The sequence below is a fragment of the Taeniopygia guttata genome, chromosome 20 (assembly GCF_048771995.1).
Source record: "Taeniopygia guttata chromosome 20, bTaeGut7.mat, whole genome shotgun sequence".
Taxonomy (NCBI): Eukaryota; Metazoa; Chordata; class Aves; order Passeriformes; family Estrildidae; genus Taeniopygia; species Taeniopygia guttata.
In genome coordinates this window covers 10,179,830-10,204,614 of record NC_133045.1, presented here as the reverse complement: position 1 = coordinate 10,204,614, position 24,785 = coordinate 10,179,830, and the positions used below count along the sequence as shown (strand labels likewise).

The window sequence follows — 24,785 nt, the reverse complement described above, 5'->3', positions numbered from 1 at the left end:
ATTCATTTATTAAAAGATTCAAGACTAACTTATGCAAAATAATATCTATTGGAAATTTGGAATAACAGTCTTTATTTTTCTCACCTGTTAAAGCAGCTTTTCTAACTGGGATTACACCTGTACAGTGAATAAATTGCAGGCACCAAAAGTAGGCTCTCCATTCACAGAATTTCATAAAGCCAAAATATTTACAAACATGTTATCTTAAATTCTTCCACAAAATATATACCATAAAATTTCATAATATTTATACCTCGTTGTCTCAGAATCTTCCATAAAATAATTAATCCATGTTAATAAACTGTGAGCTCACACAGCTAAAACATCCCTTCACCAAATTAGAGAGAAAAAAATCCAAAGCACATACTCCAGATTCAGGGTAAATTTATTGAAAACACCTTGTACCCAACAGGCCATAACAAGTGTGATGTACAGACACTCAAAGTATATTAAGATCTCTAAAATCAACACATATATACAGATATTAAAAAAGAAAAGATGGAAACATTTCATGTATCTTTCCCCTCTCTTGTTTAGGACCACCTGGTGTGCCTGGAATTACTAAAAACGGCCGTGATGGTGCTCAGGGTGAACCCGGGCTGCCAGGGGATCCTGGGACTCCTGGGACTACTGGTGCTCAGGGAACTCCAGGAATATGTGACACGTCGGCTTGCATGGGAGCTGTTGCAGCATCAACTTCCAAAAAATCATAAACCAACAGTACAAGAAGTGAAGAAGTGACTGAATATTTAAATAAACAGTGCATTGTAAGAAAAAAGAATCCTTCTAGTGCTAAAAGGACAGATGCTCCTTCTATTCTATTAAGTGGAGACTGACACAGTTCTATGAAAAAGAAAGCATCAGATGAAAACTTTAATTAAAAGATGCTTTATGACTATCTTTTCCTCCCCCCAATTATTTCCCAGAATTTTTACTGCTAAACAACCTCACCTTTCCTTCCTCCCTTTGCTCAAGAGACCTGCAAGAGGAAGCATTGCTCCTTTGTACCATCACCCCCCCTGTACTAAAGATCACGAGTTTTTCCTAAGAAAGTTTGGGCCTTTTCCACTGAATTCCTTGGTGCTGCTCCCACTGACTTCAGTCCTGCAGGTTTGTGCACTCAGACACGTTGTTAAGACCCTCAGGCACCGAGCTGCCTCTTCCATCAGTGGAAATCAGGCATTTCAATATCCTGTATTTAACATCTGAACCTTCTGGCCTAAGGAATGACCATTGCTTGAGTCTGTGCTGCCAGCTAGAAATTTTCAGATTGCAACTCAAATATTTGCCAAGACTAGTAAACAGTAATCCTCTTGCAAGCAAATTCTGCAAAAGGAGTAATGTAGATATTTTAATTTCCAGGGAAGAATTTTTGCATATTTCCATATGATAACAAAGGAAATGAAGTAACAGCATTTTCATGACCTCTACTTCAGCTATTTGCACAGTAATTGTGATGGAACCCCACCTAAGAAAGGATGCTCTTTTAAAGTCCAGCCAAAACCACCTGTATGAACTGTTGTAAAAATAAAAGGAGATTTTTTTTAACCTTTTCTTTGTGATGTTGTAAGTGTCATTATACAAATCAAATTAACTTGGCTAAACTCCATTTTCCAGAACTGGTTTTACTAGGATTGTTTGGACATAAATTGCTGCAAAATTGTTCTTATCCGTGATTTAAACCAGTATTAATTTTGGTAGAACTTTTTATACTTCAAAACTTGCTAGCATCATCTATTTTAAAAAAATTAATAAACCCTTTCAGGTCACACACAGTTCTATTTCTGTCCTATATGCCAAAGCCTATGAAAGAAGCATCATATTTCTCTTTAAATACAAAAATACTTTGTGCATTTAAATATCTACTGTTTAAAATGTATCACTTTTGGTCTAAAGCAACAACACAAGAACCTGTTGGACAGTTGTGTGGCACACATTAAAAATAGGACTGAATTTAAAAATGCCAACACCATTGCACTACTCTTTGGAGCTAATTATGTTAAATATGTATGCAAATGCAAAATTCATAATACACACAGTTAAGAAACTATGCACTTGTCCAAATAACCAATACAATATTTACATTTTAAATGGAAAAATGGGCATTATGATATAGTAGCTTCAGTTTCTTTCTACACTGGAAGAATGAGTTTGCATCTAGCCATTAACATAACAGGAAGATGAACGTTCTACAAGTCTTCCACTCTGTAGTGCATCATCTTCAAAGAAGAAAATAAAAGCAAAGAATTAAATAAGACCTCAAAGCAGGACAAGAAAATTTTGTCTACCTAAAGGGTTAAAATACTTAGACATGACATTTTCTTGTAGCTTCTGGTCCCAAAGCCCTTTGAACAGGGCACTGATACCCATTGCTGGCAGTTAACTTCCATTTCCATTTGCAATAGAGAATGTTTCCTTTAAATTTCTATTTATATATATTTACAAGTTACACTTTCAAATTCCTATTCAGCATGTAAATGGAAAGAATAAAACACAGTTTGGACGATTGCCCCACAATTCAGGGTGGGCAGGTCAGGCTATTTGGTCTCCATAGCTGTGCGGTTTTCCTGTGCTGGACACATTACACATGAGTCTGGTCTTCCAATTTTTAGTCTCCTGCCTGTTTTACCACAGAACACAGTCTCAAATTCCTGAAAAAAAATCAAAATACAAAAGATAAATGTTGTATTTAATGTAGATAATTACTTGAGATGGTTGCTTTTGTTTCATTAGGGCCTTCAGCAGGAAGGAAGAGGGTTCATATCCATATCTAAACCAGCAGGTTTTCCAGTACACACCCTCCCAAAATTCTTGGCAGAGCCAGAGCTACTCTGGAGCTGCCACTACTGCTGAGGAGAATGGGAGCTGCTTCTAAGGCATGTAACCCTTTAACTCTTAGTGCTCGCCCACTCAATACAGTGTGGGCATGTAGCTGTGATCCCCCTCCCTGAACTAACTAGAAGCCTGTGAAAGAGGTAGAAAATAGAGAAAATGAAGGAGAAGAGGAATGATTGAAGATGACCTTAATTTCATATTGTTGTCCAAATAGAATCATGCTCAAGAATTGTGTAACTAAAAATTTTAATTTTAAAATCCAGTCTGAAAACAGTGATTGAGGACAGTCTGAAATTTCTCACTAGTGAACTCAAACAGCTAACAGAAATAAAAAATAAAAATTTAAAGGCACCTTCAAGGATATGGTGGGTCCTTCACAAATAGCATCAAGCAGAAGGTTTCCATCTCAGTTATAGGCTATGACAGCTTTAAAATATTTTCCATTTTTATCAAGACCAAAAATGAAATGAGATTTCAAACCTGCTTCAGAGAGTCGCCGTGCCTTTCCTGAATGTACTTGAGGAATGCAGTTGTCCACTGCAGAGTTGTTGCCTTGTCAGTGTCAATGGTGCAGAAGGGAACGAGGAGATTGAGCTCATCACAACAAACCCGGATCCTGCGCCTGCAGGCAAATACCCATGGTTATCAACCAGGGGCCAGAGGGAAGGGAAAAATACAGAAAACGGAAGAAAACTCACATGTGCAACCAGCCATGGACTTTGGGCACTGCTTCGTGTTTGCTACAAGCTTTGTGTATTAGTTTTGTTACACACAAGTCACCTTATCTTTACAGAATGGGTGAAATGTTTTGAAATCTCCTTTTGTTTGTTTACAGAGTGAAAACACAAAGAGAATCAGAATGAAACAGAGATATTATTTTTTCCCTCTAACAAACACCAAACCCTTTTTCTTGGAGCTAACACAAATTATGTCAAGTTTACATTTACTCTGTATAATCAGAGTACTGCAGTACCAGTATTTCAGCCTTCAAGAGGTGTTTCATGGCCCCTGCTCCCAGAATTACCTCCTGTCTCTCTCCAGGCGGTTGTGCCTTTCCCTTCTCTGGGCGCTTCCATCCTGGGAACCACTTTGTACCTGCACACTGGAGCTGGGCTGTGCTGACTGCCAAGGGCTCTGGGCAGCTGCAGTGCTCTGGTTGTTGTCCCGGGTGTTCCGAATCTCACCGAGAGGTTTGCGATCCATGTTTGAATCCAACAGATTTATTCGGCTGCAACTTCTGTTTATGGCTTGCTTGCATAAGGTGTCTTGTTGGAAAAATAAAAATGAAAATAATTACCTATTTATTACTCTCCCACTAACCTGAAAATAGTGATCATGGAAAGTTCTTTTGGTGCTTTATATATGTGGAGTAATCTTTGAAGCTTTACTGCCAGCCTACATTGATTCCAACAGCAAGACATATCCTGAGGCACTTTTGCTATTCCAAAAATCCAAACAACTTCTATTTTCTCAGAGAGCCCACTGAGATTGTGCCTGCCCTTGGTGAGCACTTGAGGCAGCCCTTAAAATGTTCTTCAGTTTGATACTGACTGGGTCTGCTGGATCGGCTTTGGGGTCAAAGAATGTACCCCTCTGCCATGGGGTTTGGTGGTGTTTGGTCAAAGGCTGGACTCAATGATCTTGGAGGTCTTTTCCAACCTTTATGATTCCAAAGAAACCAGCTGCTGACCCAAGGCCCAGATTTTCAAAGGTACTTTTTAACCTCAAGTCTCCTCATTTCAAGCCAGAGGTGCTAAACAATTTTGAAAGTACAGCTAAACTTATAGGTGTTGAACCTCCTTGGAGAAATCCAGCCCCATGTTGCCTATAAAACTTATTTGCCATAAAAACCCCACCTCACACTTTCACTAAAATCATATTAATTCCAGAAATGACACACATTCAGGAAAAAAAAAAAAAATCAGATTTGAAGACTAAGAGAAAACTAAGTGAAAAGAAGATAAATGGTTTACCCCCAACTTTAATCCAAACTTCCTCAGGCAAAGCTTTATTTATAGTGCCTACTGTCTGTTTTGTGGATTCACCTTCCTGATAGATAAAAGGGAATGTTTTGGGTATCCCAAGGTCTTGATGTTTGGCAGCTTCCAAAATAGTGCAAGATGTTCCACAGGTCTGTGAAAACAAAAAGGAAATACTTATAGCACTATATACATTAGAACAAAGTAGACTACTTTGATATATTTCTGCTAGCTTCTTGTATTACTTCTTCAGGCAGAATAAATCCCAAATACACATAATCATGGGGTTTTGACAGTGATGAATTTTGGGGATACCTCTGACATTTCTCAGTGCCATGCTATCACTTTTGCTTCAGAGGTTACTGCAAGTTGTGGTGGGGGAAATACCTCTATCATCAAAATTAATTAGAAAGAAAGGAACTACAAAAAATTGTCTCTTGTCTTGCACAGATGAAACAGATTATAAACTGATAAACTCTAGGAAAAAAGAAATCTGATGGCCTAGTGCTCTTTACTGGGACACATGTAATTAAAAATGCCACAAAAGTGACTCAATTGTCTTAAAGATTATCACATAAATTGCATTACTGATCATTCTGATCATCCCTATTCAGCCACACTCTACCACAAACCTTCAGAATTCTACTACACCCAGGAAGTTAATAATATCAGCATTGGAACTGGGCAGAGGAGAGTTACCTGTGCTTGGGAAGGATTAGCACTTCCAGCAGCAGAACATGCATTCATGGTAAAGAACGGGTAAGTAAATGGTAAGGTATGTGTGGCAGGTGCAGCCTTATTTTTCCCTAGTGCAGCACACCTGTTCCCTTGCTGGTGAAGAGGAACACCCACCACTTCTGAGGGCTGGCGGATCAATGTCACTAAACTTCAGACAAAAACAAACAAACACAGAAAACATACCAGGCTGACTGCTTGGAAATGAGTGCAGAAATAAAGTACAGCTACAAATAATCTAGAAACTATCACCAAGAAACCACTTTCATTTACTGTAAACAGAAATCACTGTTATTGCTGTATTGCCCACTTCAGGGGCCAAATAAAAGAAAAGAAAAACCAGCCAAGGAGGTATTTTATTCTGTGCAATAACAAGGTGCTTCACACCTCAATAAAACATTTTTGTCAGCACATTAAGATAGGTATAGGTTTAGGTTGTAAAACAATATTTTTGCTCCAGTTTTCCCCATAGTCAGGCCTCCACATTATAACCCGAATCTATCATTATTATTATTTTTTTTTTTATTATCAAAAATCTACTTTGCTTTTAGCAAGCTGCATATTAAAACAGGTAATGTTCTCTCAACTTTATTTACAGTACATGTTATCAAGAATAAAGTTGTAAAGTAATTAATTTTGGAACCCCATTTATGCAATAAACAGAAGGGCCTAAGCTGAGCTCAGCGGAGCCACAGCCACATTTGATGGCACAGTTTAATAAAGCCCAGCACATCTTTCTCATATATTAAAACAAGCACTATTCACAGGTTTCACTTAGCAAATCACTTTTGAACTACATGATACATACTTTAACAACATAAACTAAAAGTAATTGCAACACACTTGTTAAGAGTTACTCCAGATTCTTGGGGTTCTTGACATCTGGGGTTTTCTGTCGGGCTGCTGTTGAATCTGTCTTCCAACCGAGCTCTGACTGCAGGTTTAGATCTAACCTCTGGTGCCAGTGCCAAATTTTCAACAAATACGTTTTCCTTATTCTCCCCCAAGAAATTTTCACCCTGTTTAGCTTTTGCTACACTGCATCCCGGGACTTCTACAGAGCTACTGCTGTTGGGCGCTTTCTCTCTCTGGTTCGCAGGGAGGTTGGACTCGCTAAGTAACATCATCCTGAGCTCCTGCAAGTCAGCATAGCCCAGGTGCGGGTTAGAACTCGGCCAGTAGTTGTCACAAGGCAACCCTGACTGACAGGTCACTGGGCAGACCGACTGGTTCCCAGAGCTGTTGGATGAGCCCCCGTCCTGACTGGTGCTGGGGGAGGGCTGCTGCAGAGGGGGGTCTGCAGAGGGGCCAGGCGAGGAGAAAGCGCTGAGCCTGGCTTCCACTTCACCTTCGCTACTCTGCGCCTCCGTGTGCGAGCAAAGTATGTGCTGCAGCTGCGTGTACTCAATGTCCATCATCTCCACCAGGCTGGCCTCGGGGGTGGCGAAGCCAAGGTTTTGCTCACCAAAGGCACTGTCACTTGAGCCTGCAGGTCTGACAGCAGCGGGAGCGGGGTGAGGAGCGCTAGCTGGGCTCTGAGGAATGGTCTGAGGCTCCTCGGGGGCTGATCCTGACATGGCTACAGCAAACCTAAGCAGTTACCAATGTCCCTTTCAACAGAAACCATAAAACCTTCAACAATTGTCAGTACTATCCGTTAAAAAAAAAAACAAAAAAACAAAAAAAAAACAAAAAAAAACCAAAGGCAGAAAAAATTGCACTTAACACTGATTGGCGAGGTAACAGAGTGGGGACCAAGCTGCCGCTGGCGGGGTACCTGACACCCTGACCATGTCTCCCCACCCCGGCTGAGACCCTCCCTCCCCCTCCAGCACAGCTGCTCACGACAAACGGCCTTCACCTGTCCCCGCCCCGGCCTCGGCCGGGAGGCTGCGGGCACTCTGCGGCCTGGCACCCCCTGAGACAGCGCCCGGACGGTGGCGGGGCAGCCCGGGCGGGCGGGAGCGGGGCCCCGCGGCCGGGGGGGAGCCGTGGGGAGCCGGGCCGGGCGGGGCCGGGCGGGCCGGGGCGGGAGGGGACGCGCGGCCCCTCAGCCCGGCCGAGCGCTGCCCGAGCCGCCAACGGCTGCGCGTAACCGCCGCCCGCGCGCGGGGCCGCGCGCGCCCCGCCCGGCCCTGCCCCTCAGGGCTGCCACTGACCCAGAGCGGAGCCCCGGCCGCGCAAAAGCGGCGGTAATCGGGGTGGAGGTGTTGTGAGAACGTAAAGGAAGAGAAAAGTGTGGCTGCAGTGTGTGTTTGCAGACGTATTTCAGGGTCTGGACACACGGTTTATGGTTTTAGCTGATTTGAGGTTCTTGGCTGGGTACCCGCTGTTACGCCAGATTTTAATTAATTAAACCCATTGGCTGGTTAGCCTACGGCTAAACTCTGTTCCTTGGCTTTGTCGCTAACGGAAAGCTCACAGAGAGCAACGGGCAGGGCTCGGCTGCGCTGAGGGAACTGCCGCAGCTGCACCAACAGCATCACCAGCGACACGGGCACGCAAACCACGGCCACTGGTGCCTGGAGGAAGAAGCAATAAAACTGGCTGGGTTAACGGGATAAACCGGCTGGGTTAACGGGATAAACCGGCTGGGTTAACGGGATAACCAGCTGGGATAACGGGAATCGCTTGTCATTCCTTCCCCACGAGGGGCCGCCGCAGCCCCGAGCCCCGCCGGGCAGCGAGGGGTCCCGGCCCGGGGCACGGACAGGGAACCGAGAGAACAAAGATCCCAAGGCAGTGTGCACTGTGTGCACCGTGTGCACCGACATTTCCATGAAATGCAGCCGCAGTCCGACGGTCTCACTCGTGACTTCCCTCTAGACACAAACCCAGGAGCTTCAAAAGCGGTTTTGTGCACACTGAACTCAATACACACTTTCCTACTTCTCTAATCTTCTTCCACACTGCCCTTTACAATGCTCACAGTTGGAATAGTACAGCCTTTTATAGGAATAATAATATTTCTGCTTATATTGTTCTAGATTTTGCAGGGGTTTTTACAAAAAAAAAAAATTATCAAAATACTCTTAGTATAAACACCGACAAAAGCTCAAAATAGCGAGTTCTTTCATGCTGATCAAAAGTTTGGACAAAGCCAGAGAATTGTTTTTCTCTTTCTTGCAATGCAAGACATTCAGTACCAATTTTATTCTCTGTAAATTGAGTTAACTTGTTATGTTGGTTTCAGCCCGGCTTTTACTGCCTGCTGCCGTGGAGGATACAGGAACCCTGCAAAAATCCAACTCCAGCTGATTGTTAACTACATAAAGCTGTGGTTTACCAAAGTCACTGGAGCCTATGCTGTTGCTTTTTTTGTCACTTGATCTCTGGAAGGATGGATTTACCGATCCTAAAGCATAAACAGGCCTCCAAACTAGTAAAGGAGAATTTCCTAAAAGCCACACACCTATTTCATAAAAATGTAAAGCCAAGAAAATCATAAATGGTGTGACCTGAATTAATACTTTTTCCTTTCTTCAGATTTTTTGATGTAAAAATTTTTAAATTCCAAGCATTCTGATTCAAATGTAAAAAAAAAAAAAAACCACCAAAAAAAACAACCCCCCCCCAAAAAAAAAAAACCCCTTAAAAATAAATTAGGAGATGCATTAGAACTGAGAAAAGAATTATTAGCACAGATTTTTGCTATTTTTAGAGGGCCTGCAATCAAACACTGTCTGGCTGTGACATCCTGCAAAATGTCTGTCATTAAACTATGAGGAAACAAAACCTGTGTGCCATCAGTCTCTTGTGGTTTGTTGAGAAATAGCAAAATATAGAAAATAATATACACATACACATTTAGGAAATGGACAACAGCTCTCTGTAGGTGTTTATTCTACTTACAGTAACAAAAACCTGTGAAGTCCCATATTTTAATGTACAATGATATATTTTGCCATATAAAATACAATTTACAGAAATTTCTATCAAGTGAACCTAAACAAACACACATTTTGCATACTTTTATGTATGTCTTTAAATTAGAAACATGTCATTAAGGAAAAAAAATCTTACACCGTAGTTGATGTTTGCATTTTATACAATTTCTTTGCACGTTACCGTTTTCCCTTAGGTTCAGGACACAGATGATCATTTCAGCCAACAAATGCTGGATGTACAAGGACCTCAAGGATGCACCAATGTGACTGTGGAGACACACACTCTACCTGTAATATAGTCCTCAAGATGCAAAATGTTTACAGGAATCTTAATTTTACATTTCCGAATCTATCTTAGCAAAATACCAAAATATTTACCCAGCGGTCAATTTACACATTCAAATAAACTAGTGGGGTTTTATTTCACACTTTAGAATTACGTGCTTGAGGACTACATGGGAAGTAGCAATGTGATGTATTTCACCATGAAAAATGTCCCTCTTCAATCACAACATGATGTACCACCATAATTTAAACTTCAATGCAGCTGTGGCTTTTTCAGTGGAGAGTTTTATATACACTGCCAGCCTAAGTAGGGCCTAACAAAAGAACAGTATCATTTATTTTTCAAGAGCCCTTTTAGAATGAAAGAGCACTTCTATAATGAAAAGTTCAATCACACTGGGACATTTCTTAAATCTGTGGGAAAATTGTACAAAATCTAAACAAAACCAAAAGCTGTTCCCTTCCTTTGGTTTACCACTTTTCAAAATAAATGTCTAATGCTTCTATAAGTTTTGCTGGTTATAAAGGTGCTACTCTTGCATTTTCTTTAATGGCAGGCTTGTAAATATGGGATATTTAAAACCTCATGAAAAATAACTAATTATGACTTGTTTCTTTGCTGTACATTTAACAGATGGATTCCAGACCCAAAATATGTGTATATAAAAGGAAGATAGTGCACTTTAAGCTTATAACATTCCATTTTCAAAGCCTTCATCAGTCACAAGAAATTATTAACACTGTTCTTTTGCAGCCTTTTCCTAAACAATGACCCTTCCATTGTAAAAGAAACATGACACCAACATTTTTAGTGTGTGCTGTAGGAACAATTTTGACACCAAAATATCACGTAAAGGTATGGCTCCTCAGGTCTGGATTAAATTCTCCTATAAAATTACAATTCAAGTTACTGGAAAACATAACTTTATAATCTTAAAAAGCAATATGCTCTTCTTAGATTTTTCCCATTTCTGTACTGTAAATGGAAACTTTAAGATAAAGATGCAAGTAGAAAAAACAAAATTTCAGTACAGGTAACATCGTGAATTTTTATAAGAAAAATTTTATGCACAAAATGCAGCAAGTGAAAGTCCAGTATGTTCTTGCTTTTCATCTATCTGATTATTTTCATTCACAGTTGTTCAAAAATTGCTTATTTGTCAGTACATCGGGTAAGGCTAGCTTTACAACAGAATTTTTTAAAAGGTGAGAATATGTACAGTATTTACAGATGTGCAGTCCTTGCTGTGTTGCCGAAGTGTATTATTTGTGGGAAGTATCAGTCACAGTTCTATGACTGATTGCTGGAAGATGAAGCTTCAGTTTCCACTGGTTTCTGAGTTTCCTTCGGTGTTTCTGGCTTTGTCTCTTTACCAGTTTCCTTACTCTTACTCCTATCTTTGCGATCTTTCCCTCTGTCCCTGTCGCGATCTCGATCTCTGTCTCGATCCCTTTCCTTTTCCCGGCTTCGATCCCGGTCCCTGTCTTTCTCTCTGTCGCGATCCCTGTCTCTGCTTCTCGATCGCTCTCTATCACGTCTTCTGTAAGAGTCCCTCTCTCTGTTTCTTGTCCTGTCTCGGTCTCTGCTTCTCTCCCAGTCCTTACCTCGCTCTGAATCCTTGTCTCTATCTTTGTTTTGGCTCCTATCTCTATTTTTATCCCATTCCTTCTCTCTGTGTCTCTCCCAGTCCCTGTCTCTGTTCCAGTTTCTGCCACGGTCTCTTTCCCAAGGTCTGCCGTGTTCTCGATCTCTTCGTCTTTCCTCAAAGCCTCTACCTTGGCGATTATCTGCTTGTTGAAGCTCTGGCTGATCCAAACCCTTATCTTTATTTCCTCCCTCATATCTCTGCCTCCCTTCAAATGTCTGGCCTCTATAGTCAGGATTTTTGCCTTCTCGGAAGTCAGATGTGGGCCACTGTCCTTCCGACTCAGGTCCTTGTCCAGACATTGATGCAGATGGTCCACCTTCTTCCCACATCTCTTTTCTGTGAGTTGGTGGATGGCTTGGAAGGTCCAGGAGTGGTCTTGGGGGTGGTTTCATACCTTGTGGTGACTGACCCTGGTAATGAAATCTAGAAGGAGGTTCATCTTCATCCGGAAACATCGGAGGTGTGCCTCCTCTTGGTCCTCCAAACTGATGTGGTCCTGGGCCTCTCTGGTTGGAAAATCTGGGTGGTGGGCTCCCTCTTCGTTCTTCATATGGCTGTGGCAAAAGTCCCCTTGGACCAGGCATATGATTTGGAGCTGGACCTCTCTGCCCTTCAAATTGATTTGGGTGAGGTCCTCTTGGTCCCCCAAAATGACCTGGGGCTGGACCTCTTGGCCCTCCAAACTGAGGGCCTCCTCTCTGTCCCTTAAACTGACCTGGTGGGGGTCGTCTTTGACCTCCAAAAGGAAAAGGTCCTCTGTTTCCCATAAACTGGGGGGAATCTGGTCCTTCAAACTGTCCTGGAGGCCCCATCATTTCATCATATTGGGAATCTGAGAATTCCATTTGTTCCATGTGAGGTTCCCTATGATCTTCAAAATGAGATGGTGACATTCCTCTTGGACCACCATGATAAGAAGGAGCAGGGCCCCTATTATCACCAAAAAGAGGTGGTCCATGCTGTGCAGAAAATAAGGAAGGAATGGGACCCTTTTGACCTCCAAATCTTCCAGACTGAGGTCCTCTTTGCCCATCATTGTTTGGAAAACCGTGCTCTTCAGAGAACTGTGGTGCTGGCCCTCTAAAATTAGGTCCATGAGGTCCTCCAGGTGCATTGAGCATCATTGGAGGTCCTCCTTTCTGTCCAGACATAGAAAACGCTCGGTTTTCCTCGAAGTGCTGTGAGGGAGGTCCACCCTCACTCTGAGCTGGTGCAGATTCAGTTTGTTCTACAAACTGATGAGACTGAGGATTTCTTTGTTCATCATACTGCACTGACGAAAGACCCATCTCTGGTTCAAAGTGTCCAGCTGCCTTTTCCTGCTGAGGAAACATTGTATTTGAAAAGGAATCCCTTCCCATTGCTTCCTTTGACTCATTTGACCATGACACTTGATGCATATCTTGCAAAGATGGGCTGTCATTTGATGTGGAGAAATTAGGCTGAAAAGATGTACTTGGTGGGGTTGGAAGCAGCACTTTACGCACAGGTTTGGAAGCAGAAGGATCTCCAGAAGCGTTTTGATTCAAGTTTTCCAAAGTAACTTGAATGGTGTGTTCAAATTTGCTATTAGGTGTCTCTTTCTGGGCCACCGTAGATGTCTGTTCATTTGAAACCCAATTATCAGCAGTAAAACCAGGCTGAGTAGTGGAAATTAAAGCATTATCTTCCTTACCAAGTGAAGTCTGCAAAGCATTTGGAAAACTTGGTGGAGTGACTTCTCTTGTGGATATCTCATTCTGTACTGCCTGCGGCTTTATTCGAGAGTCGGCGCTGTCATTCTCTGTCACCATCCTTCGAGCCTGCCGAGGATCTCTGTTCTGCCTTGGGTCACAGCCCTGGTTTAAAACCTGGGCTTGTTGATTTAAAGATGAAGGTAAATCTACTTTTTGTGTAGCTTGTTGGTCCTGATGGAATAATTCAGGCTTCATTAGGGAAGCTTTTGCTGGTGGAGGTGACATTAAAGCATCAGACACTGAAAAGTGAGCCATTGAAACACCAACAGCTGCTCTTTGTTGTCTGAGGGCTTCTTCTTGTTCCTCTAGCTGCCTTTTCTGTTCTTCTATTTGCTTGTTTAATTCTTCCAACATTTTTTGCTGTTCTACCAAGGAGGAGGATGCAGATAAATCGGACACAAATGAAGCAGACACTTCTGAAGAACTGCTTTTACTGTCTGTATACATTTTGTTGGGTAAATCATCAACAGTAACTTTTGCTTCTTCCAAGATAGTTTCATCCTCTGGATCATAGGCCTCATCCTCTAGTTCTGCTGTAGTAGACGGCTTTTCCACACTGTAGTGTTTGTCACTTTCACCAGTCTGCATTTCAAAGGCTTTCTCTGGACCATATTCTTCCTCAGGATCATAAGGTCTGTCATCCTCCTCCTCCTCTATGGCTTTGTCCTTGGACATCTGCCCGAACTGCTGCACAATGGGATCTAACAGAGGAACCGCTGACATCCCACTATCTGCCGCAGCTTGACTTTCCTGACTGGAAGACTGAACAGTTCCAGAATCCTTGGCAAGAGGCTCGAAAGTTTTCTTTTTCCCAAAGAGGGTCTGCAGGATGTGCTCGAGAGGCGTGGCGGTTTTTGAGGATGAGGAGTGCGTGGCAGTGCTGCTTGCAGGAGCACCTGTTGAAACCGGTGGGGTCACAGTAGCTGTGGGGCCACTTTTAATGGATGACAGTATTTTTAATACTGAAGGTGTCACTGCCGAGGTGTCTGGAATGGGAAGCGGGGGTGGAGGTGGAGGAGGAGATCCAGGTGGTGTTGTACTCATGGCGGAGTCTCCTGAATAAAGTGTGTATTTTGGAGTTTTCTTCTCTTGTGAAGCTGGAGGCCCTTTAGAGAACAGGGATGGTTCAGCTTCCTCATGTGTTTGAATTCTGCTTCGCTTCTCCTCTGTTTTTTCTGTCTCAGTGGCAGGACGTTTCCCTTTCTGACAGATAACCAACCCAAGGATCAAATTTGGCCGAGATGATTCAAGACCTGAAAGAGAACACAAAGATTGTATATGTAAAAATCTGGTTTTTAATGATGCTTTCAATAGAAACCTATTATTTTACTAAGTGGCAGGTACAAAAGTCATAAAGGTAACAGTTTTCTAAGTTCCATCAGACCTATTAGCAATTTTCATTAGTCCACAAGCATATGCATTTGTATTTCTTACTTTTTGTATGTATTTATACATAAATTTAAAAGTTTAAATTCCTTCCTCAAGATTTTTAATAAAGGACTGCAGCACCAGGCATCATTGTTAAAGTGTTTCTACAGAAGTTCAACCCCAAGCAAGCTTTTATTTTTGTATCTTTACATTGTTTCTACTGTTCAACTACCCCCACCTCTCCTCCTGAAAAAGCAAATATTTACATTTAGTTTGCAAATATACAGAGACACTGAAAAGTGAGAAAAACTTGGAATAAACATTGCTATGTGTCATATAATCTGTGCTAAAAGTCCACATTGACACCAATCTGTAAACATTTTGCCTGTCTTCAAGTTAAACAAACACCAATAATGGCAAAAAAAGATCACATCAAACAGCGTTTGGAAACAGTGTTAAAGCTGGTAATTACTCCCAGTTTGTTGTGGTTTTTTCCAGCCAGATATTATTTAAAGAGTCGAGAGAAGCAGGGAAACTGTGGATGTCCCAGACAAGCCCAGGAGAGCTGTTTGGTTGGGCCAGCGCCTGGTATGGGGCGAGAAGGCCTTGGAGCTGCCAGGGAGGGTTGTCAGGCCTTGACAGGTCAGTAAAAAACACCATGAGCAGAACTGCTCCTTTTTGAAGAGCTTCAGACTTGAAGGAGAAATATATCAAGAAATGATAAGTTTCAGATAAAGAGGGAAAATGCAAAGGTCTGTAGGCCTGTGTGCTGTATTTTTTCCTCTTACATGCACAGTCCCACTGGCAGATAAACATGCCTAGAATGAAGGGCAGGGGCTAAATCCTTTAACATACAGTGGTGGCAAATGTAGAAATCTTTTAACTTCTGGACCAAGTGGTCTTTAAAATACCCTCATTTAAGGGCCACTGCCCTCCCTGTATGTGCCATTAGTTATGATTTCTATTCAGCAGGGAAGCAGCAATATAGAAACATAAAATAGCCTGTGAAATAAAAGATAATATTGTGAAACAAAAGATAATACTCATTGCAGATAAATGGCAATGTGAGAGCTCTGACTTATGTTGACCCTTCTATTCAGGAGCCCATAAGTAGGAAATTTTTATATGTAAGTTTCTTGTTCTTGTTACACCAACTTCTCACTGAGCAACAATTTTAAATATCTAATTATTAAAACCAAAAACTTTTTCATACCAACGCAACCCCCAAACCCCACAGTAGCAGATACATTCCATTAGCAAACCTCATCACACATACATTAATCTGGTGAAACAACTCAGAAGTTTTACTGGGACTCCTAAATTTACCATCTAGAGAGGAAAACACATCAGCTGTTTTCCTGAATTTATGTTAATGAATAACAACTCCCCAGCTGGTGGGTGTTGACCAGTGCAGAGCATCTCACAAACAGTTCACCCAGAAACTGCCAGTAGGCATTTGTTGTTCTGCTGTTGTTAAATGCTTTGATTACCAAATTTCATGCAGGGACTTGTGATTTATGCAATTAGTCACAATGAGTTTCAAACACTGAATAACTGAAATAAACAGGTGTCAAATATCCATCAGGCAGGATAGCTAATAAACAGTAATTACTGAGATATCAGGTTTGAATTCCTGTAAGAAATAGAGATCAAATCACTAATTAAAACAGGGTAACATTTTAATACACTTTCAAGGCAAAAAATTCCAGCAGCAAGTTAAGAGCATTAGTTATAAATTATCAGGTTTAAAATTTAGTTATCATAGAATAAATCCATTAAAATGTTTCATTTTGATACTGGAATTTTACACAAATATTAGAAATTTTGCCCAAGCTGACTTCTACACTCACTCAGTTCCGAGAGATCAAATACTGCATGATTCCTTCAATGAAGACACATGGTCAGAGCAGCTTTCAAAGGCCACAGCCCCATTCTATCTCAATATCCATAAATAAGTTAAGTGCCTAATTTTAGGAACAACAGAATGTTGACTGTAGTCTGCCACTACTGCTAAATGACTGCCTTTCACAAACACAGGTTTTAAAAGCGCTGCAAGCTGTGCTGGCAGAGTTAGTAGTTTTCAGTGCTAAATTATTTATAACAGTTATTATTCTATTATGCATTTGAAATCCCCTGTCTGGTTTTATTGAGTTACTTCCTGTAACTAAAGCAAATAAAACAGGATCTACTAAATACTAGTATTGAATTAATACTATTTTCCTTGGCTTTAAATATATTTTTTCATTAGATCAAGTTTACCATATTTATATGTTGTATACTGGCCCCATCTTTCCCCATTAGCAGCAGCACTGCTCAAGACACAGCTTCTGCCCATCCCTGAGAGACCCAAGGGAGGGACTAAGCACACCTGTGGTGAATTTTAAACTGCAGAGACCAACACAAGACTGTATCTGTATCTTATCAATGCCATTTCAATATCTGTCCCAACTAATCATGAGAGCAACTGACAATTGTCATCAGATTTGTGCCCCCTTAATTCAGAGCTACAGCTGGCTCCCAGCACTGTGACACTGCTTCACGTTCAGGCTCCTTTGCTGAGTGGAACTGACTGGCACAGAAACTCGGGTTTGTAATGCCACATTCCTCCACTGCTGCTGCTTTTCCTAATGAAATCTGCTCAGCTGAACACAACCAACTCCATTCACAATTCAGGTAAAATTTTGGTGCATTTGGTTTTTTAAAACCATTCCAGCAGCATGAGGAGATTTCATGCCTTTCTATTTTATTAAAACTCACAGTCCCTATAAAAAAACTACCAAAAGACATACCAGCATTTGTGGAATCTTTGCTGATACATGTATGTCTGTTTCATTAAAATTCAGCTACATAAGAGTTGTTACATTCCCATCACCACTAAATCCCTCAAAAAATCACTTTCTATCAGTAATTAAGTCTGATTATACTACTTTTACAACTGGAAGTGGTGTGTATGTGAAACAAGAGATGAATTCACATACCGTAAGCCACTGAGAAAGGACAGTGCAGAAGAGCCCATGGCACATAAAATCTGGTAATAAATATGAGTTATTATAAATCTGGATAACCCTCCATTTTCCTGTGTTTTTAAGCCACCCACATCAAAGTTTTCTGCAGATCTTCTAGGTACTAGCGCAGTCCTCAGTTGTGCTCCAAATGCAATCCATCAGAAAACAGGAGAAATTCCTAATCCACACGTGCCTGATACAGCTGGAAAATCTTCTAACTAGGATTTCTGGAGTGGCAGGGCTTGATTGTCCTCTCCCTCCTCCCCCCTCAGCTCATATTTATCTAAATATGATAGACCATCTAAAGGCAATGCTTCTCCAGGCCTTGCTAGACTCTATTGGAAGGCACACAATTAAATTTAAGGAGACAATGACCATGTTCCACAAAATATTTTTATTGATTGTGAAAGAAAGAAAACACAGTAAATTCCATCAGATGTCATTAAAAAGGTGTGGATTACATGCTGTGGTTTTCATACATATACAAAACAAAAGGAACAGCTTACCTGATTCTTTTCACTTGCTTTTAAAACACAACACAGCACATCTGAGATAAAGGCTGCCACAGGAGTTTCCAGCAAGTGTTAGCTGATGGCAGAACTCTTTAGTGAATCTTCTATGAAACTGTCCCATCTCGTGGCCTGCCTGCCCTTGGAACCTTGTTTCTGCTAACCTTTAACCTACTTGGCCTACAACTATTTCTGTCAATTTGAAAACCTGCAATATAATATTTGCCTCCATGAACACCTGCAGATGAGACCTGAACTTGTTCTGAGCAACTCCTTCCAGTTTTGAAATACATGTGCACTTCAAACTTGGCAAAATCAGTCAGAGACATTAAAAATATCTCTTACTAATAGTAAAGTTTGGCTATATCTGCCAACCTTCAATGCAAGGTAAAAGAGTTTCATTTGAAATGAAGACCATAATGTAGAAGTTAAACAAGTATAAAACAGAAAGCTGGTATTTCCACAGGAATGCAAGCAGCAACAATTAGATAAATTATTTATCAGACCAGCAGCAGACATTTACAGCAGCTTCAATGGCCAATCCCATCCTTGTGCTACTGCCCAAAAAGGATGGTATTTCTTTACTTCTGCCTTGAAAAGCCAGTCCATGAATTAAGATTCTTTGCCTACATCCCTGTGCCAAGGTGTTCTGTATTTGGTGTTTTCACTTCTTGGCTATGAAATGGGATTAAGTTTTTGCCCAGCTTTCAAAAATACAGTAAATTACAGACTATGGAGTACTTAGATTCAACAATCCTAATTATACAGTAATTTAGACAGCAACTATCCTGCCTTTTTAGTTATTGCCTAAAAACAATCACCTAGTCTGTGCACTGTTCAAGGACAGATAAAAGAGATTTGAAGTGTATGAGAAAAATCTTGTCTGGGGATGCAGTACAAGCCCATGGCCATCTCATGGAGGAAGAGAGAGCACTTAACTCATGATGCTCCATTTGTTGAACACCTGTCCCAGCTACTGCTGCTCCTGCATTCAGCTCTGAGAATGCTTTATTGAGTTTTGTGCTACACTTGTGTCTGAGGGGCAGAGCTCACTCAGTCCCCCAGAAAGGTGAGCTCCTTGCTGGTTGTTCCATACCTACCATGCAGTGCCAGCCATGGCCACGACAACGGAGTTCTGCCTTCAGTGCAGCCTGCAGCTCTTCAGCTTCCCAACTTGGTATTTGCTATAAAACTTATATCCTTTTTGGAAACTAAGCATATGCATCTCCTTATCCTTAGATGAAGATGGCTCCAAATTTTGTAGAAGGGTGTTTCACAGCTGAATTCATTCTCAGTGTTTCTGTCACCATGTTCAACATGGGGGAAACTCACCAAACATCATTACAGCTAATTTTTTTTATCTAAAGATAGAAGAATCTAAACCTAAGGAATGGGTCCCTTTCTCCCCAAAGGACTGATTTTCTGAAGTCAGTGATTTGACTAGAGTTTGATCCAAGTAGAACAGAAGATTTCAGTGCCCCACACTGCATGTACATATTAACTCAGCATGGGCAGTGACAATGCAGTGGAAGCATCAGAAATGTTACCTGTGTCTTCACTCTGACTTCTTGATGCCTCCGTGGGATAAGTTTCCTGCTTGAATTAAGTGATGGTGAACAGCTTGTACAGGTCTAGGGTTTGTGAATGTAGGAGTTACTGATAAGAGGGTGGGAGGTTTTTCTGGTTTTGGCTTTTTTTTTTTTTAATATAATGGCTGTTCCACAACCTTGATTTTACATGTAAACTCATTCTCCTAAGAGCATCTTGTTGGAAAGACTAAAGTTTGGACAATTTTATCTTAGAGTTTGATTTCCAGTTTTTCCCTAATTATGTACTTCAAAATTGGTTTAATATAAAAAAATTTAACTAATGATTACATTAAATATTCAACACTTGTCTCAGATTGCCTTTTGTCTTGTGATTTTACCTAGCATTGAACCTCCCCTGTTTTGTGCTTACCTGGTCCCTCAAAGGGCAAGAGTTTGGAAGGAATTGGGTCCTTAGAACTCAGGGGGATCAGGTAGAGATCCTTGACATGTCTGTTGTTATTAGCTACAACACCAAAACGACCACGACTGCTAAAATAGGAGTAGAGAGAGATATAGGCAACTTCTTCTTCTTCTGTTGCAGGATGGAAACGAATCAAACACAATTCCTGGAATACAAAAGCAAAGTGGAAAAATTCAACCTGCAACATACCAGCAAATGAAATGGTAAAGGGCAAATTCCAGAGGTAAAATAAACTGCACATTTATCACTACAACTATGCCTTCAGGATAACACTCTAGATTTAAGACTACTGCTGTTCAATTCACAACATTAAAATAGAATTAGGTTTGTCATTTTCAGAAACACAAATTACTCGTCTATCTTATTTCAAACTTAACAGCTTGAGACTCAAATGAAAAAGAAATGGAAAATTCTCAGTTTCATGTTTTCTCTATAATGTCTATAATTTTTTTCACCTCTGAAGTGGTTTTAATACTAAAATATATTAAATTATCAGTTCCTTTTCTTTAATGTTTGAATTTCAATCTCCAATATTTCAGTTAGTAAATAGTTTGAAGATTTAATTACTGTGCAGGAAGCAAGATCAAGGTTTACAGCTTAATAAAAACATTACAAAAATAAATAAAAAATTTCAAAGAAGTGGTTTAGGTAGTTTTCCATGTGTGATCTATGTCAGCATTTGTTGTTTACTACCCTGTATTATAAAAAGTTGTCATTTTACATTGTTCTCTATTTCTTCTGGGTTTTGCAAAGGATTTTAAGTGAATACCTTAGAAAGCGAAGATTTGAGTTTGCCAACATAATCCCAGACTGTCTTCGGTGAGATCCTCCCACCAATGTGAATTGTGTCAGGTAAATCCTAAACAAGAAGTATTACATGGTAGAGTGAGAAAAACCAAAAATTAAAACCAAAAAAGGTAGTGCATGTTGCCCCATCCCAGTAGCCCAGTGGATAGTTAAATTTTAGTAGACTTTTGTACACGTTTTTAAATTCAGACAGGCCATTCCTAAATTTGGAGGTATTTATGGCCTGTGACCCAAAGGCCCACAAGATACATGGAACAGATACACACCCCAAACAGGGAGAGCAGCAACACATCAAATAGTCCTGTATGCCCATTACTGGCATTTATAGGGAAACTATAATATACATATATATTGGCTTTTATAGGGAAGCTGCTATCTGAAATACAACTTTTCCCCACATTGCAGAGAACCCAAGTCACTTGAATTCTGGTGAAATTCCTGTTACAAGGACAGTGAAAATTATTTCAGCAAAAGCAGTACTCCAAAGAACAAGCAAGACTACTAAGTCCTAAACCATAGATTTATGTTTGAAAATTCCTATGTCACCAAAAAGGCCCTTGAGAGAAAAAAAGAGAAAGAAAAACCTTTCTACTGTCTCAGTATTTGAATGTATACCCTCTCAGAACAGTATCATCCAACTGGTTTTACTTGAAAATTAGTAACAAGGATGATACTTTTCAAAAACAGCTGAACAAAATTTTCTAACAGATCACATCAGTGACCCATCCAGCTTGAGAACAGAACAAGGCACACACTTTAAAACACTGGCTCCTAAACAAGGAAGCTGATCTAAGGCCATTATCCCATGTTAGATCCTAACATGTGTATAAACACATTGAAAGGTATTAGAATTCTTCACAGATTTGTAATGAATTTTTAAAAGGCTGAAGTTTTTTTCTTGAGCTACTTTTCCTATTACTACAAAGATGTCATTTACCACTGCTACAGTTCTAATGTAACTCTATAAACACACAGTGCCTCCAGCCTTTCTAGCACCAGGAACTGCAGCACAGACCCATTCCAGACACACACACACCTCACTAAGATAATCAAAGCACCCGGAGACTGGATAGGCTTTAGTGACAAATTTGGCCACACTCTGCATGTTAATAAATCCTTTCCAAATGGTGTTGAGACGGGAGAGAAAGAGGGAAGTGTCGCTGTCCTGAGGTGAGCGAGGCTCTGAAGCACTGCAAAACAAATCCAAACAGAAAGGTTACAGAATACCAATGAGGGTGGATCCTTTATTTTAAATTTTCTTCCCTCCTCCTATTGATCTGATATTTTCTTTTGAATAAGTAACAAAATTTTTACTAAATGGTTCGTTAATGTTTTCCATTAACTTGGTACTAGTCAAAAAATCAAGGAATAGCAGAAAATAAACTTGTAGCTGCAGACAGGCAAAGAGATGCCAAAAGGTACAACTTTAATAAAACCAATTATAGATTTGTCATTAATTAAGTAATCAATATCCTTCTGAAAGTGATTCTGAAGTAAAAGAACTTGCTATGAATAAAACTACTTCAACTGCAATTGCAAAAGAATATACTCAGCCATATTTATTTTTACTATTGTGTATACTCAGGATGTGGAAGAAATCCACTTCCTTTCCAGCTGACCAATTGGCTAATTTTAATTTGTATTTAGATTCAACAGTATTTTAATACAGGATGAAAATACACCTCTCCTATGCATTGTCTTTCTAGATATTAATGTATATTCAGACCTCTAAGTCTGCATGACACCCTCAAGTTTTATTTCTCTGCTGGAACATTGAAGAATCTTTGTTGATACTCTATGCATCTTGTTGATGCATACACTGATACTCTGAAAACTTTACCAGCTAGAGAAAGCAAATGAAGAGAGATGGTATTTTAAAAATGTGAATCAGGCTCCCTGAACTTTAAACCTCAACAAGCCTTTTGGTTGAAGGAAAGGAAACAGGATATGGGACGCATGGGAATCTGCAGAGAGCCACAGGAGGGATGTGGCAGCTGCTGAGGATACGCACTTGATGTTGGGTGACTGATGAACCGCCAGGTATCTGGTATCTGGTGAGGAAGAGGGTTTGGTTAATATTGACTTGGGGACAGCCATAACTGATTTAGAAGTTTCCTGTTTGGTTTCCCCCGTGGAGACTTTGTCAGCTGCAGGCCCAGGACGCAGGGCCGGTGTCACAGTCCCAGAGGAGCTGCTCATGGCTGTCCTGGGGTCTCTGCCAGAAACTGTCACCGTTGTGACAACAGGGCCAGCACAGGAGGCAGCGAGAGCAGAGACCTCTTCAGGTACAGCAGAGTCTGTGCTGTTCTGGCTCTGGCTTGTAGGAATGGAAATTCCTTCTGTGGCTGGCTGGGAAACCGTTTCTGCTGCTGGTTCAACATCAATGTCCATTGCATCATCAGCGACAGGCTCTTTGTCAGGCTCTGCTGCTGGGGCTGCTGCAGGACTCTCATACTTGGCCTGCACTTCTGGCTTGGATTTCGACTCCACCTTCTTAGCAGAAGCCCCTGACTTCACCTTCTTAGCTGGTATCTCATCTTCTGATGCTGAAATCTGACCTATAGATTTACATCAAGCACTTTTGATTAGTATTTAATAGTAGTTTGTAGCAACTATTAAAAAAAAAACAAATAACACTTAAGTAACAGCTCTTTTACTTTGCCCAAGGTCAGCATTGTCAATAAATACCTGTACAGATTTTACAGTTCAGGTCAAAAAGATGGGCTCGATGCTGACTTGTTGTATCCTTCAACATGCTGCTAAAAACGTCTAGAGAAGGAGGACTGTTCAAATTGGGTGCAGCTCGGGTTGATTCCTGCTGCTCCTAAAAGTGATTGAGCACAAAAAAATTACAGTTTATCATTAACTTCAACAATAACAAATGCTCTGACAGCTGTTAATTCATTTTTTTAAAAGACTGCATAGAAGTCCTTGCTTAAAGCATATCATGTCAGTTGGAGTTATCACATTACATGTGTCCAAATTTCAAGCCACAGTGCTTTTAAGTAAAGCTCATGTTCAGAAATAAAAGATTTTTCTGTAAATTGACATCAAGGGCTGAAAAATACACTTAATACTGGCTGTTGTAGTCCTTCACACTTGAATTCTCACAGTACACCCAGTGGGCAAATTATATCCCCACAGTTCAGTGAAACCATCTGCCCAAATTTGAAGCCTTAACTGCCATTGCTCCCACTCCATATCCTCATGCTGAAGGAACAGCCCCAGTACTCACATCAGAGTCAGATACTGGTGGAGAATCCTCCATATTGACAGCAGGCACATGTTCCCGTTTTACAGCTACTTTCTTGATTTCGTGAGATTTGCTTCTTGACTCCACCTGAAAGAAACAAAAGTGTTGGTAAAAGCTCCATATGTTTATTTTACTCTGTACTTTGCTATCATTTGGTATGTGGTAGAGGAAAAGTGTATTGAAACTGAGTGTTATGAGTATTTTGTTAGGAAGAAAATGGTGCATTAATGTATAATGGGTGGTAAAGGCTGGCAAACTTGTTCTTAATTTGTACTTAAGCACATAGGGAAAAATTATGTTACTTACTGCCTTAGCTGGTTTCTCTTTCCACACAGACAGTTCTTTAGATAAAAGTTCTTCTGGCTTCATTCTCACCAGTTTTGACAGGGAGATTTCCTCACGAAGGACACGATGGAAAAGTCCCTGAAAACAAAAGAGACTTTTGCCATGCTGAAGGGAACCTGCTCAGGTAACTGACAATATTAACAGTGTTGGACAGGCAAAACCTGCTCCAGTTTCTTAATTCTCTATTTATAATATCACCTACTTATAAGCAAACTTGGAAAGGTGCAGCAACCAGAAATCAGGGATGAAATAAACTCCAAGTATAAATATATCACATCAAATGCTCAAACTGTATAAATACCAATCACCAACTAAAGGCTTTGAACCTCTACTTAGATAAAAATATCATTAAAATGCTTGCATGCCTTTCATAACATTTCAT

At 40.6% G+C, this 24,785-nt stretch overlaps 3 protein-coding genes across 9 annotated transcripts in view; 1 reads left to right on the top strand and 2 right to left on the bottom strand.

The window, feature by feature from the left end:
• Positions 1-1,548, top strand: part of COL9A3 (collagen type IX alpha 3 chain) — a 36,138-nt gene extending 34,590 nt beyond the window's left edge. The window contains exon 32 of the mRNA XM_030288417.4: positions 538-1,548. Coding sequence (XP_030144277.4) covers positions 538-713 — 176 coding nt within the window. The 3' untranslated portion in view covers positions 714-1,548. The remainder of the gene's footprint in view (positions 1-537) is intronic.
• Positions 368-7,238, bottom strand: TCFL5 (transcription factor like 5). 2 transcript variants are annotated; one of them, XM_030288418.4, is made up of 6 exons: positions 6,393-7,238; positions 5,514-5,700; positions 4,881-4,968; positions 3,860-4,100; positions 3,316-3,457; positions 368-2,651 (listed from the first exon to the last, which is right to left on the bottom strand). In XM_030288418.4, exons 1-6 carry the CDS (start codon positions 7,124-7,126, stop codon positions 2,538-2,540), a joined length of 1,506 nt encoding a protein of 501 aa, XP_030144278.4. In that variant the 5' UTR covers positions 7,127-7,238; the 3' UTR covers positions 368-2,537. The 2 variants fall into 2 exon arrangements, with proteins under 2 accessions (XP_030144278.4, XP_002194569.5); XM_002194533.5 differs by having other exon boundaries at positions 4,809-4,968; positions 6,393-7,237.
• A 2,117-nt stretch (positions 7,239-9,355) lies between these two features.
• Positions 9,356-24,785, bottom strand: part of DIDO1 (death inducer-obliterator 1) — a 51,744-nt gene continuing 36,314 nt past the window's right edge. For 5 of the 6 annotated variants that reach the window (XM_030288670.4, XM_030288669.4, XM_072917112.1 and 2 more), the window contains 8 exons: positions 24,365-24,481; positions 24,041-24,145; positions 23,494-23,629; positions 22,817-23,363; positions 21,842-21,995; positions 20,768-20,857; positions 19,948-20,143; positions 9,356-14,359 (listed from right to left, as the gene is read on the bottom strand). In XM_030288670.4, the coding sequence (XP_030144530.4) occupies positions 11,013-14,359; positions 19,948-20,143; positions 20,768-20,857; positions 21,842-21,995; positions 22,817-23,363; positions 23,494-23,629; positions 24,041-24,145; positions 24,365-24,481 (4,692 nt within the window). In that variant the 3' untranslated portion in view covers positions 9,356-11,012. Of the gene's footprint in view, positions 14,360-17,854; positions 20,144-20,767; positions 20,858-21,841; positions 21,996-22,816; positions 23,364-23,493; positions 23,630-24,040; positions 24,146-24,364; positions 24,482-24,785 lie in introns of those variants that run through there. The other variant, XM_072917114.1, reaches the window with a different exon arrangement.

What these genes read in the sequence shown, in the direction of transcription:
- TCFL5 (XM_002194533.5), bottom strand. Translation starts at nt 7,126, where the DNA reads ATGTCAGGATCAGCCCCCGAGGAGCCTCAGACCATTCCTCAGAGCCCA. An exon ending in CGCCTGGAGAGAGACAGGAG is followed by an intron (nt 3,458 to 3,859) that starts GTAATTCTGGGA and finishes ATTTGCCTGCAG; the next exon opens with GCGCAGGATCCGGGTTTGTT. An exon ending in ACGGCGACTCTCTGAAGCAG is followed by an intron (nt 2,652 to 3,315) that starts GTTTGAAATCTC and finishes ATTTTTTTTCAG; the next exon opens with GAATTTGAGACTGTGTTCTG.